We start from the raw sequence: 14,461 nt of genomic DNA on the forward strand, positions 1-14,461 counted from the left end.
GTGTGTGTGTGTGTGTGTGTGTGTGTGTGTGTGTGTGTGTGCGTGTGTGTGTGTGTGTGTGCGTGTGTCCTTTGCTCTTTCCTCCACACTGCTGACCTCCGACCTCTGCGAACATCTGCTGGAAACCTGAACAGACCGTGAACACAAAGCAGCTCTGTGTTTCAGGGACATCTGCTCACACACACACACACACACACACACACACACACACACACACACACACACACACACACACACACACACACACACACACACACAGAATCCAAGTGTAGAAGTGTAGAGCTTCACCTGCTGGTGAGTAGAGGTGAGCACAGAGGTGCATTCACTGACTGTAGGAAAACTAAAAACTCCTCACCACTAGATGGCACTAAAGCCCACACACAGCTGAGATATAACATCCACACACTCCTCATGTTTCTGTGGCTGCTCCTCACTCAGGTGATCTTGTTGTCCCTCCTCACCTGTGTGACGTCATAATGTGGTTCATAACACACCTTAAACACCTGTCAGGTTACTCTTTAATGTCTCACACATATCCAGAAGCTTCTCCTCTTCAGATTCTGAGTGATGGAAACAAACAGGTGCTGATACCTGATACCTGACTAAACAGGCTCCACCCACTGCTCCACCTGAGCTGCAGGTGTCGCTTATCAAGAGTGAGGCTTTCAGGGGCTGTTGGGAATCTCAGCGTTTCCATCCAGAGGAGCTGATGTCTCTGAAGATTTTTTTATTTCTGCTCCTCAGAAATGTAAAAATCACTTTCTCAAAGTTTTCATGAGACTGAATCAAAAACCTGAGCTGCTCTCACCTGCTCTCAGCACACCTGAGGATGTTTTCACAACAGCACCTGAAGGCAGCACCCTTTAGACTGATACCAGAGGTGGTGTATTGAGAAGATGGGTCACGCTGTTGCTTCTTCAAATAACAGAAATACAGGCTTTTTTTGGCATTGATTTAAGAAGAGGCTAGGATGTACATGTCACCTTTACCTGAAGGCGTGAGGAGCTGGTTAATGTCGAGATGATTAACTCAAACTCATGGGTTTGTTGAAATGTCACACCTGTGTTGTCGTTTCATGATTTTTTGGAGTCAAAGTGATGATAAAAAAAACAGCTCACACACACACATCAATAACATCCTTTTTCTATTGAGAAGAGTCGCCCCCTGCTGGACGTTTCACTTGGCCTACGATCAAAACAACATAATGAAATGGTGTGACATAACATAATTGAGTGTCTAATTTGCATGTCTAAACCTGACCCCATCATAGTACCTGGGCTCCTGTGGCTGAAAGTGATCAGAGGATTTTGGTCTTACTTGGTTTCCTGAATATGGGGTCAGAGTGAGAGCTCTCTTCATTTAGTCCCATCTTTGCAGTGAAGGAAGCAGAGCTCTCTAGGGATCAGCTCAGACCTGCTGCTGACACAGCTCACTCACTGTCTCTGAATCCATCCAGCCTCTAATCTAAAGACCCAAACCCCTTAGACCCAGTTAAACCCACTTCAGACCCAGTTTGGACCAGCAGCTGAGAGACCCGGTCCACTCAGACCCAGATTAGTCCCAGCAGCTGTGAGATCTCACACTGATGTAAACCTGGACTCCAGTTCTTCTTCTCTTCTTTTTTAAACCTTCACTCCGGTTCGGGACGGAGATGCCGGTCCAGATCCCGGACGACACGGATTTCTCTTCGTTCAAAGATCAGTGCCTGAGTCCGGACGGATGGGTCAGCCGGTACAATAAGGGAGGGGTGACGGTGTGGTGCCGCGACGAGGAGAGCAAGGGGGTCCAGAAACTAAAGGTGAGGATGCAGACCTCTTTAAAACCCTCTGAACCATTAGCTGTGCTGAGAGGGGTGTAGGGGAACAGGTCTAAGAGAAACCCTCATAAAAGTCTGAAATGTTTGAAACAATAAGTTTTTTTTTGATGGTGAAACGATGAAGTTTAGTCTGTCAGGTAAACTGTTGGTGTCAGAGAGTCACAGATCCTGAATTCTCTGGTTTTAATGACAGAGAAGTTTGGAGAGTCAGATTAAACAGCTCCTGGTAAAGACTGTACTGATAGAAAACCCACTCTGGGAGTCTGCAGGTTTTCTTAGAGCCACATCAATACACTCAGTCTGTACTGTGTAACAGAAACTGGAGAAAGGGGACCAGGACAGGTAACAGTAAAACCTCGGGGAAAAAGATGTTATGTAACAACTTAGAGCTGTTAAGTTATGAGATCAGAGTCAGTGTTACAAGTTCAAAGTAGCTACAGCAAGCTTGGAAAAAGGAAAACGCAATTCAAGTAGTCATGTTACAAGAAAAAGAGTAGTGAAAAGCTGATCGGAGATGATAAACCGCTTATCAGAGATGTTGTAAGTTAAACAGCTGATAAGATGTGGTCAACAGCTGATTAAAGGTGTAAACAGCTGATAAGGGATTAAAAACAGCTGACCAGAGATTGTAATCAGCTGACTGGAGGTTAAAAACAATTTATCAGAGATGTTTAAAAGTTAAACAGTTGATAAGATGTGGTCCAAAGCTGATCAGGGGTAATTAATAGCTGGTAATTAATACCTGATTAGAGGTTAACAACAGCTGATTGGGGGGTTTAAACAGCTTTCAGAGGTGTTTAATGGTTAAACAGCTGATTGGAGATTATAAACAGCTGATTGGAGATTATAAACTGCTGATTGGGGTTGTAAACAGCCAATTAGGAATGATCTGCAGCTGATCAGAGGTGTAAACAGCTGATCAGAGGTGATAAACAGCTGATCATAGGTGATAAACAGCTGATCAGAGGTGTAAACAGCTGATCAGAGGTGATAAACAGCTGATCAGAGGTGTAAACAGCTGATCACAGGTGATAAACAGCTGATCACAGGTGATAAACAGCTGATCAGAGGTGATAAACAGCTGATCACAGGTGATAAACAGTTGACCAGAGGTGATAAACAGTTGATCATAGGTGATATATTGCCAATCAAAGGTCAAAAACAGCAAAGAGGTGTACACAGCTGATCAGCGGTGATAAACAGACGATCAGAGGTGATAAACAGCTGATCATAAATGATAAACAGCTGATCATAGGTGTTTAAAGCCAATCAGAGGTCAAAAACAGCTGATCAGAGGATATCAAGAGCTGGTATTTAACACCTAATCAGAGGTGATAAATAGATAGACAGTAAACAGCTGATTAAAGGTGTAAACAGCTGATCAAATATTTTTAACACTTAATTAGCTTATAAATAACAATAAACAGCTGATTAGAGAAGTAAACAGCTGATTGGAGCTGATAAACAGCTGATGATGGTTCACTGATACATGTAGACACCTTATTATAACCTGGGGGTCTGATTGGATCAGGTCTGACCCTGCCCCTTCAGAGGAAGACTCACTGCTGCCTGCCGTCAGCATGCTGAAAAATTCAGAGCGGAAAAGAAAAGGTAACTGTGTAACCTGAGCAGGAGGTGGGGAGGAGCTCAGGACTCGGTCCAGCGGGGAGACCGAGACCTGAACCTCCTCAGGTCCACTTCATAGGTTCCTCTTTCTGTCCTGGAGCAGCTCCAGTCTGCAGATGCTAATGAGGATGAGGGAGGTGCAGGTGGGGCGGTTTCTATTTGTGGTGGTCTGAGCTCTCTGTGAGAGTTTAATCACACAGCTGATCGTGTTGCTGCTCTGACCTCTGACCTCTGACCTCTGACCTAAGAAACAGAAGATCAGCATCAGCCTCAACGGTTACATTAAAGTTTGCAAAGTCAGACTGGATGCACTCATTCAGAAATGCAGCAGTGAGGGAAATGAGCTGGCAGCTCCTAGAGCTATTCCACTGAGCGCCCCCTGCAGGCCTGGAGCACTCCCACTGTCTGGTGGATTTGCAGAGTTGTTCTCCTGAATGTGTCCTCCATTTTTCTTTGTGTGCTCGCAGATTCTCAAGTCGTTGTTTAGACTCCTTCTTCTTAAAGTCTTTATTTCATTTGGGTGTGTTTTGTTTCTTAAAGGTGCAGTCTGTAGAATTTAGAATCTTATCCACATGGAGCGTTTATATTTCAGAATGAGCCCACCTGTTGCTTTAACATCCCATCACTCAGGGACTCTCAGCCTTTGCGGATCAAACAGGATCCTGAAGATGGAGTCAGTTATTCTGATCATCATGTTGATGGTGTTGATGCTGCCGACATGAATCATAGCTGGAGAAACATCACCATCTGATAGCTCCTGTTCTGTTTGACAGAGCTAGCCTTCAACAATGAGGCACCAATCCACCTCTGACTATCAGAGAGGAAATAAAACTCTCAGACAGAGAAACTCTGACGTTTGTTAGACTGTACCATAGGCGATAAACAATGACGTTAACAACCAATAATCGTTGCTACGGAAACGTTCTCCTTTACCTGTGGAGCAGAAAACAGCCAACTTCAGCGTCGTCCTTCAGACCAAACGTTTTCATTGATGATTAATCATCCAGCTCTGAAACACTACTCCCAGGTTTACTCTCCTTTTAGTCGTTGTCTGTCCCAGTTTCTCTTCATTTCTTCTTCTTGATCTTTTTGGACCAAAATCTGATGATTTACTCTTTTGATGCATGTTTCAGATTCTCCATCACAAAATACTCTCAATACCAAGTCTTTCCTGCAAAACTACAAAACTATACTCTCTCCTTCTTCTTCTTCTTCTTCTTCTTCTTCTTCGACAACAACATCAACCACCATCTTCTTTCTCCTCTAAAAACAACAAACGCTTCCTCTCTTCTTCTCAGCCTGACTTCCAGGTACGAGGATGGGCTAAAAAGTTCGTAGCCTGACTAGGAAGGAGTTATGTCATAGTGATGAAACTTGCCATGCTATAAATTCAACATTTTCTGACACTTACAGTATGGTTTATTTTTCAACAAGGTTGATGTTTTCTTGGGTCATCTTCAGGCCCTATTACCCCTCTTGAATTCAGCTGCCCACTTTTTCACAGTTGATAAAGCTGGAGCATAATTCTCTGATGAAGCAACCATGTTGTGGTTAACCCCAAATGTCCTTGGGGTTAGCCTGCAGATATTTGATGAAACCATAAAGCCAAATTTTCCTACTGCAAAAAGAAAAGGAAAGTTTTATGGAGATTATTGTTCACTTATTTAAAGATACTTTACAAGCAGATATAAACATTTCATCCCATTTCCACCGTTTCTGTTCGGACAAATGCTGACAAATTCTTTGCACTGCTCCTTTAAATTTTAGCCCAGTTCTCCTAGTGAAGGCTGGTGCACTCACACCAACCCTGACTGAACACACATTTATCCAAACACTCAGAGACTTCATCAGTTCTTTGTGTTTGGGTCCAATAAACCCGCACAACCACAAGGATGCTGAGAGGAGAGGGCTGTGGATCATGGAGACTCTCATCCCACACCAACCGTCCTCAACCAGGGACTGGGAAACACACACAGACTAGGATTATAATCTCATTTTCCCTCCAGCCACGTCTGACGGCCTGAAACAAAACAGGAAGTCCACGTAAAAAACACAGAAAGCTGCAGGGATCAGAGTTAGATGTTAGTTTCATCACAGCATGTGGCAGGAGGAAGCAGAGGGGGCGGGGCTACATGTGTGACATCACCAGAGAATGATGTAATAACTCTTCATCTTGGCTCTGATTGGCTGTTATGTCATGGGACTCTGACGTGAACCTCCAGTGATGGACGGAGGGTTTGGATAATGAAGAAGCAGCGTGGTTTCTGATTGGCTGATGATGTGTGAGTCCATCACCCCTCCCTCTGCCTGTTGACTCTGTGGTAAAGAGGTCAGTTTGGGGGTTTGACCAATCAGGATTGAGTATTTGTCTCAGCTGGGTGATGAACTGGACTCTTTTTGTCACCTCACTTTGGTAAAGTCTCATTTTTCTGATGGTGTAAGTGCCGCTCGCGGCGTGCTGGAGCAGGGACCCAGCAGCTGCAGACCTCAGGCCGGAGTGACGGACGCACAAAGACGTGACGCTCAGGACTTTATGAATGATTCACGCTGCAGCAGAGCCGTGCTGATTGAGTTACACGGAGCATTTTTCAGCTCTGACCTGCACACTATCTGATGACCGCCGCTCAGCCCGGCCCCGCGCTCCTGAGAGATTACAGCAGTGGAAAAAAAGTGACGTCTTACTGTAAGAGCTGGTCTCACATGACGTCCGAAACTTCCCTCATCGCAGACGGAGAGGAGCACGGCTCTGCTTTTATCCTGTCTGTTCAGGAAGAGCGGAGAAACAGAGATCCTCGGCTGTTTGAGGATGACGTGGGGTTAAATATCAAAAACAGTTTTTAATTCACACGGAGGAAGACAGGAGGAGGGAAATATTCAACAGGCACACTCTGCTGACCTCTGCAATGAATAAAAAAAGTTCAAACCAAACTTTTAATTCATGATGAGCTTTTTTATTATTTGATCCACTGAAATAAAACCAGGCACATTCAGCCTTCCAGGGTAAGTGGTGTCTCAGATTAGCCGTTAAAACCAAGATCACTGCTTCACCTGTGTTCCTTTTGCAGCATTTACCTTTTAAAAAAAAATGTCCCAGATCTGTAATAACCAGATCTCAGACCAACAGCAGGTTCCTCTCTGGGTCCGTTTGTCAGACCTGGAGCTTCAGATGTTACACAACACATCCTACACTGCTGCATTTATATCTCTGAGCGCTCACACAGCTTCTCCTCAGAAATGCTCAGACTTTCTGCTTTCTGCTCATCCCAGGCTCCATGAAAACATTAAACCGTTTAAAACCATCTACAATTATAAACACCATTTAAACCATTTTAATCAGAGAAATTAAATAATTAAAATTAAATTAAATTAAATTAAATTAAATATATGGCTAACACGACAAAAGAAACACTTCATGTGAAATACAAAGAACTATTTTAAAACAATTCAAAAAATAAAAAGATAAAAAAAATACTTAAAACACCATTAAAAGGCACCAAAAAAAATCAAATAATTAAATGAACAAAATATTAAACACAAAAAGGAAACAAAACAGGAGAAAAAAGATCAATAAAGTATCATCTCCCAAAAACCACATAAAAACAGCCAACAACATGAAAACATTAAAAAACAGAACCAGACAAACCAACAGATTCTGGTAAGAATTCTTTTTTAAATAATAAGAAATGTGTAAAAATAAAAAACAGTTAAACATAAAAAATGTTTCAAAATTGCAAAGCCTCAAAAACCATTAAAAATTTAAAAAAAATATTAGTAATAAATAATTAATAATAATACAAATTGTTGGAAAACCTTAAAAATAATAATAACAAAAATTTAAAGATAAAGTCATAAAATAAAAACAACCAAAAGAAAATAATAAAGCCTGAAAAAACAGTTATAAAAAGTCAGGTTGTGAAAATTATATAATAATTAAAAACACTGAACCAAAAAACCGTCTTAATAAAAAGAATATTTAAACAAACTAAATTATGAAAAATCTTATAAAAACTTTTAAAACATTAAGAGGTCTTCCATATATTAAATCAAAAAATAAAATAAAATAAAAATTGTGAAAACATTAAGGACACAATCTAAATGTTATTGTAAAAAATTATAAATTGAAAAAAATTAAATAAAAAATAAAAACACTTAAGAAACTAGAAAAAAAATGTAAAAAAAAAAAAAAAAAAAAGAATAATCAAAAGAATATCGTAACTCTGAGCTGCTTTAAAAACATGTTTTCTGTCTCTGTCTGTGTGTCTCAGATGAGGATAGTTTGTAAAGATGTGACGGCAGAGACACTGTACGACGTCCTCCATGACACCAGCTACCGTAAGAAATGGGACACCAACATGATCGACACGTACGACATCGGCCGGCTGACCGCCAACGCCGACATCGGATATTACTCCTGTGAGTCCCAACCTTCTCATCATTTGGTAAAAAACTGACAGGTTTCTCTCTGAGGTGAGGATTGTTGCGTCTGAAATGACTCGTTGTGTCTGTTTCCTGAAGGGAAGTGTCCCAGCCCGCTGAAGAACAGAGACTTTGTGACCATGAGATCTTGGCTTCCTCTGGGCAACGACTACCTGATCATCAACTACTCCGTCAAACACCCGGTCAGTTTAAACCTCAGTTACAACCCCGCCACGACTGGAGTCACAGCTTTCATTTCTTAGAGCAGTTCCCTGAGTGTCCACTAGAGTCTGTCTCCAGCTCGTCCCTTACCTCACACACACCTCACACACACTCTAACACTTCTGTGTCTCCCTTCAGCAACACCCCCCTAAGAAGGACTACGTCCGAGCAGTGTCCCTGCTGACCGGGTACCTGATCCAGTCCAACGGAGCCAACTGCTCCACCCTCTACTACCTGACCCAGGTGGACCCCCGAGGTAAGAGGACCCAGGTGTGAGGTTAATCTGTTGTTTCTGACTTTTTGATCAGATAAGTATTTCAGAGTCAATCTGTGATCTCTGCGCTCTGATTGGTTGGCAGGCTCGTTACCAAAGTGGGTGGTGAACAGAGCGTCTCAGCTGGTGGCTCCAAAGGTAAAACTCTTAGTGGGTTCAGTGTGATCCGTCTGTGAAGGACTCAGTCTGAGCTGGTCCTCTCCCTGTCCCTGTTCTCTCAGGCCATGAGGAAGATCTACAAAGCGTCCCTGAAGTACCCTGAGTGGAAGAGGAAGCACAGCCCTCACCTGAAGCCGTGGATGTTTCCGGAGCAGAACACGCTGCCGTGCATCAACGTGGCGGAGCTGACGGTGCAGCGAGCCGACTCTCTGGAGAACATCGACGAGAGCGGTCTGAGCGAGGAGAAGCAGCACAGCGAGGACGAAGAGACTTAGACACACACGGACTATGCACACACACACCTCTGAGTCTGTGTGTGTTTGTTTGTTTGTTTGTTTGTCTGTTTGTTTGTTTGAGCAGAGCTGCAGGAATCTGATTGATCTTGTTTTACGTCTTGTTTGATCCAGCTTCACTCTGGATCAGATCTGGATCAGATCAGGCAGCTCAGAGCCCCAAATCTATCCTGCTTTAGTCCTGCATTTCAAAGTCAATCTGGATCAGCCTGATCCAGATCTCTGCAGAGCTTTAAATGGGGCTGCAGAGTCTGTCCACAGGGGGGCGCCAAAGCTCACACAAACCAAGAGATCCTCACTCTGCTTTAGGTCAAATCTTCACGTTTAGTTTGAAGATATCAGCCTGACATGTTGACCACATCACACCCAGGTGTTTTCTCATCTCCAGATGAGATGTGTGTGTTCTCAGCTCTCATTGGTCGACCTGTTCGTGAGTAAACTGTCAAAGCTGTCAGAGTGAGACGAAACATCCTCTGAGTCTTTATCCTTTGATAAAGAAGTTGAAGTGATGTCAGGTTTAAATAAAGCTGCTATGTGTGTAAATGTGTGAGTCTGTAGCGCCCCTCAGTGGACAGAAAGTGTTATTACACCCTGATAATAAACAGCCTTTTCAAAGCCTCTGTCCTGTGTGTAAAGATATTAAAGAATCAAAGACACAAACTAGAAATTATCTCCCCTGCAGACTAAGACTGTGATTCTCAAACCTTTAAAGCTCTGAAGCTGCTCGTCAGTGTGTGTGTGAGTGTGTGCGGGAAAATGAGTGCGAGTGTGTGACAGAAAACTGCCTCTGATCCAGATCTGTGCAGCCTGACGCTCAGAGGAGTGAAGCATCTTGTCTTCATAAAGGATCTTTGTGCTGTCTCATTAATAAAGGTCTTCTCCTCAGTCTCACAGTTGTACAGACGTTTCTGCTCAAACTGAAGCTCTGTCTCTGAGCTTTCTGGTTTTTAGACCTTTGAGTTTATTCTGAAGATGGTCTGACAGAAAGTCCAGGTTTTGTGGAGCTTTGGTTCTTGTTTTTAGCAGAGAGTACTGGGGTTTAATGATCTGTTTAATGGTTGATGTGAAGAGTAAAGAGTTTCTGTCTGATTAATCTGAGACTCTGCACAGAGAGTCTACCTCAGATTTTAGGTCAGATTAAGGTACGAGCTTCAAAGTGAACCTCAGACCAGTCCAGAGGAAAGTCTGAATCCACAATGTTACAAGACAAAACCCAACCCTGAAAGGTATAAAGAAGTAAAACCAACTGCTAGTTCAAACCAGAGTCTTGGTCCAGGTCTAATCTTAAAACTGCAGAGAACTGGTCCATGTCAAAACTAAAAGCTTTAGGATCCTGGTCCAGATCTACTCTACAATAACAGTCCTTAAATTGTCCAGGTGTGCTCTGAAACCTACAGGGTCCTGGACTAACAAAGTCCTTGTCCAGGTCAACTCTTTAATCAAGAGCTAAGGTCTAATCTAAAAACTTTGGGATCCTAGGCCAAAACCTTCAGGGCTCTGATCAAGGTCTGCTCTGAAACAAACAGAATCCTTGACTGGTCCAAATCTGCTCTGCAACCTGAAGAGTCCTAGTCAAGGTCTACTCTTAAAACTGCTGAGTACTGGTCCATGTCTGATCTAAAAGCTTCAGGATCCTGGTCCAGGTCTGCTCAGAAATCTGTAGATCCTGGTCAAGGTCTGCTCTAAAACAAACAGAATCCTGGTTCAGTTGTGCTCTGAAAACTGCAGAGTCCTGGTACAGGTCTTATCTCAAACCTGCAGAGTCCTGGTCAAGGTCTGCTCTAAAACAAACAGAGTCCTTGACTGGTCCAAATCCGCTCTAAAACCTGTAGAGTCCTGGTCCAGGTCGATTCTAAATACTGCATTGTCCTGGTCCATGTATAACCTTAAAGCCTTAAGATCCTGGTCCGGGTCTACTCTCAAACTAAAAGAGTCCTTGACTGGTCCAGGTCTGTTCTTGAATGAACAGAGTCTTGTTCTAACTCTTATCTTAAACTAACCAAGTCTTGGTCCAGGTCTAATCTAAAAACTTTCGCATCCTGGGCGGGGTCTTTTTTAAAATCTTAAGGGTTCTGGTTCGGGTCTGATCTGAAACCTGCAGATTCCTAGTAAAGGTTGGTTCTAAAACTAACAGAGTCCAGGTTCAGGTCTGCTTTGGAGACTGCAAAGACCTGGACCAGCTCTTATCTAAAACCTACAGGATCCTGGTCCAGCTCTAGTCCTTGACTGGTCCAGGTCTGCCCTGAAACCTGCAGAGTCCTGGTCCAGGTCTTTGGTTTTTGCAGGCGGTCTTTTTAGGTCTTCCCTGATTTTTAGACCACCTGATGGCGCTGTTGATGCCTATGGACTGTGTGTGTGTGTGTGTGTGTGTGTGTGTGTGTGTGTGTGTGTGTGTGTGTGTGTGTGTGTGTGTGTGTGTGTGTGTGTGTGTGTGTGTGTGTGTGTGTGTGTGAAGACGTCAAGGCCTCTGATACACTTCCTGTTCCCTCGGCTCCGATAAGGAAAACTCGATGTGTGACTTCGTCCTCCTGAGCTCTGGATCCTCTCACAGAGTTATTGTCCCAGGCACTTCCTGTTTCCTGTTTCCTGTTTCCTGTCTGCACGCCGCTGATTGTTGGTTGGGCAGCGCGAAGGAAACGGCAGCTTCTTACAGGACGCCATGTTCACTGAGGACTTCCTCGCTGCTGTCGAACCCTGAGAGAGGAAACAGGAGGCTCCTTCAAATTAAAGGCACAGGGATCATCTTCCTCCTCCTCCTCTTCCTCTTCGTCTTCTCCATCCCCAGCCAATGACTCCATCTCTGTGACCTCGTCTTGTTCCCAGTGTTTATAATCCAACTTTCTGATGTCACTTCCTGTTTAGCTCCTCTTCCTCCTGCTTATGTAATATTTTCACATGGCCGACATTTTTCCTCCGGCCTCTCAGGAGATGAAGCTCAGCGCTGCAGCTTCAAAGTCAAACCATTGAGTCTAAAGAATCTCTCTATGGAAGCCCTGAGAGGACATTAAACTCTGTTTCCTGTTATGAGCTGTTTTTTATCCGTTACCCTGAGATCTGAATTTAGCATTTTTGATTGTCCACGTCAGGCTTCCATACTTTTTAGTCTGAGGTTTAGAATTTAAAAAAATCCCCTGTTTGCCTCCTAAACATACCCCCACAAGTTTATATCAAAGTTTTTAAAAATTGTTATCCCAAAGGATTATCTGCAACTAAATCCATCTTTCAAAATCAGATTAATGACACAAAATAAATAACACAGGATGAAAATGTAAAATATTTTATTCCAGAGTATATAAATAAAATAATGCATGGATATTCATATAAATTGCAGTTTTCTGAGTGTCCACTAGAGTCTGACCCCAGCAGTAAGTCAGCCCCCATAGAGCTCTATGTTAAAATAAACTGCAATTCCCTGAGCGTCCACTAGAGGTGGTCTTCAAAGTATTTGGGAACCCCTTTGGGCAGCTTGTTAATTTTAAAATAGCTTTTCTGAATTTATTCTTTATTTACACTCATTTTTCATTTTTTCATTTTTTCATTTTTATTAGCACCAGCATCCAGATGTAAACATATTTTTGCATTAATTGCAAAAGCACTAATCCCGTCTTCAGCCTGTTGCTCCTGTTTTCCCTTTCTATTTTATGTTATTCACTCTTTAAATTGCATCAGAGCTCCTGGAGCTGCCCGGAGCTGCCAGACTTTACATTGATTATTCTGTCAAAGCTAGCTTAGCTTAGCAGGCAGACACCAGTTTCCCATGAAAACTCTGATTCAGCATTACTTTACTTTCTCCCTCCAGATTCCTATTCAACACATTCAACATGTTATACATCTTTTGATGGGCCAAAAACATTATAGAAAAATATCACTAGCTCAATGCTAATGTAAAGTAAACGGAAAATTGCATTGATACGCCAGCTGTTAGCATACTTCCATCATCCAAACACTTCACATTTACTCTTTGTAAAAAATACTGAGAACTCTACATGTCAGATAATTTACAAGCAAATGTTTTAAAGCAGGAAGAGAAAAGACACAGGTACATGCAACCTTATGGCTAACTTCAACATAACTCAGCAAGCTCAATGTGCTTAACAACTCAATGCATTGCTATAACCACTTTGAGGCACTAGATGGCCTACTTCAGTCAATAACACTTAAAACAATGCATCAACATCACTTGACATGCGATTTTTAATTTCATTTATTTACATCAACAAACATTTAGATTCAGTGACCAATTTTATATTTATTTACTTACTATTTCAGAGAATACCTGAAAAGCTACCCTTTGAAATTATTCGGGAGGAATTGAAATGGGAATCAACAAAGAATCGGGTCCAAAGGAAGAATCGATAAGGGCATTTCTTTGACATTCTCTTTGTCCTTCCCATCAGTGCTCTGATTTCCTTACTTTAATGTCTTTAAACTGTAATGACTGAATTTAACCAAATTAAAATAAAGTGATTCTTCTGATGATTGCTGATAATAAGGGGCGTGGCCTCTTTGAGACAGTATTTCTAACAGGGGCTTCCATCTATGGTCTGTACAATATCTCTTCAGGAACCAGATACATTAAACACATAAATACATGAATACAGAGTCAGGCTCTCCTTTTTATGTCAATATACATTTTATGTTTTTCTGCATTTATGATCAGGAATGCAGGACTTCCTGTTTTACCACATAAACTGTATGACAGCAATGATTGAGAGCAGAAGAAGAAGATCCCAGCTCTGTTTTTGGGTGAAACCCTCACTAAAAACCCTGCAGACTCTCTCTAAATTTAATTCAGACTTGTTTTTTTTTAATTCAGTCAGCAGCTGTTTTAATCTGTAATAATCTGTAATAATCTGTAATAATCTGTAATCTAACAGACCGGCCTCTAATCTCTGAAGTCAGCTTTAAATGAGCTCTGCAGTTTCAGATCATCAGGTCAGTGAAGAGACATTTCATGAACTGTGAAGATCTTCAACTGGGCTGTGTATAAACATCCTGTTCCCTTTCACAATAAGAGCATGGTATTTTGTTTTATTTATTTATTTATTTTTAAGAGTTCAAAGACACAGATGTAGTGTTTGATTAATTCTTTTTTAAGGTCCCGTTTACTACTTAAATGTGATATAATATTATTCTGGGTGAGGGTCATGTTAATGGATAGAGATGGATGGATTGCTGTCATTGCCTCATGAGAAAAAAGAGAAAAAAGAAGCATAGTCTGCACCCACACCTTTAAAAATGAAACTAAACTTACCAGAGAAATTAAAAAATAAATAAATAAATATATAAATATATAAAAGAAACCCTCTAAATCAAGTTATTACTACTAAATCAAAGACACTAAAAGACTTTAACACTTTAAGTAATATCCTGTAAAATTAAAAAAAAAAAAAAAAAGAAAAAAAAAAGAAAGAAAAGTTAAATTTGTTGACCTTTTAAAGAAATTGTACATATGATTTAGAGAAAATATTAATGTTGTTGTCTTTTAGAAATGTTTCCGGTGTTGTTTGAGCTTTTGTTTTTGTTTTGTTTTTCCGTGTCATTGCTTTCGTCCATTTTACTCTTACAGTTATCAAAATATGCTTTATTAAGTAGGAACGGAAGTAGTTTAAATGATTGTCATTTACGCTTTTAATTTGAAAGGAATCTCCGGAA

The 14,461-nt window shown here is 41.6% G+C and overlaps 1 protein-coding gene across 1 annotated transcript; it reads left to right on the top strand.

The window, feature by feature from the left end:
- Window positions 1–1,374: 1,374 nt before the first annotated feature.
- Window positions 1,375–9,688, top strand: stard15 (StAR-related lipid transfer (START) domain containing 15). Its single transcript, XM_074674503.1, has 6 exons — window positions 1,375–1,798; window positions 7,708–7,855; window positions 7,958–8,061; window positions 8,219–8,336; window positions 8,440–8,492; window positions 8,576–9,688. Exons 1-6 carry the CDS (start codon window positions 1,652–1,654, stop codon window positions 8,786–8,788), a joined length of 783 nt encoding a protein of 260 aa, XP_074530604.1. The 5' UTR covers window positions 1,375–1,651; the 3' UTR covers window positions 8,789–9,688.
- The last annotated feature ends 4,773 nt before the right edge of the window (window positions 9,689–14,461 follow it).

Source organism: Halichoeres trimaculatus, unplaced genomic scaffold (assembly GCF_033239565.1).
Source record: "Halichoeres trimaculatus isolate MK-OKI-2021-1 unplaced genomic scaffold, fHalTri1.1 fHalTri1_scaffold_7, whole genome shotgun sequence".
Lineage (NCBI taxonomy): Eukaryota > Metazoa > Chordata > Actinopteri > Labriformes > Labridae > Halichoeres > Halichoeres trimaculatus.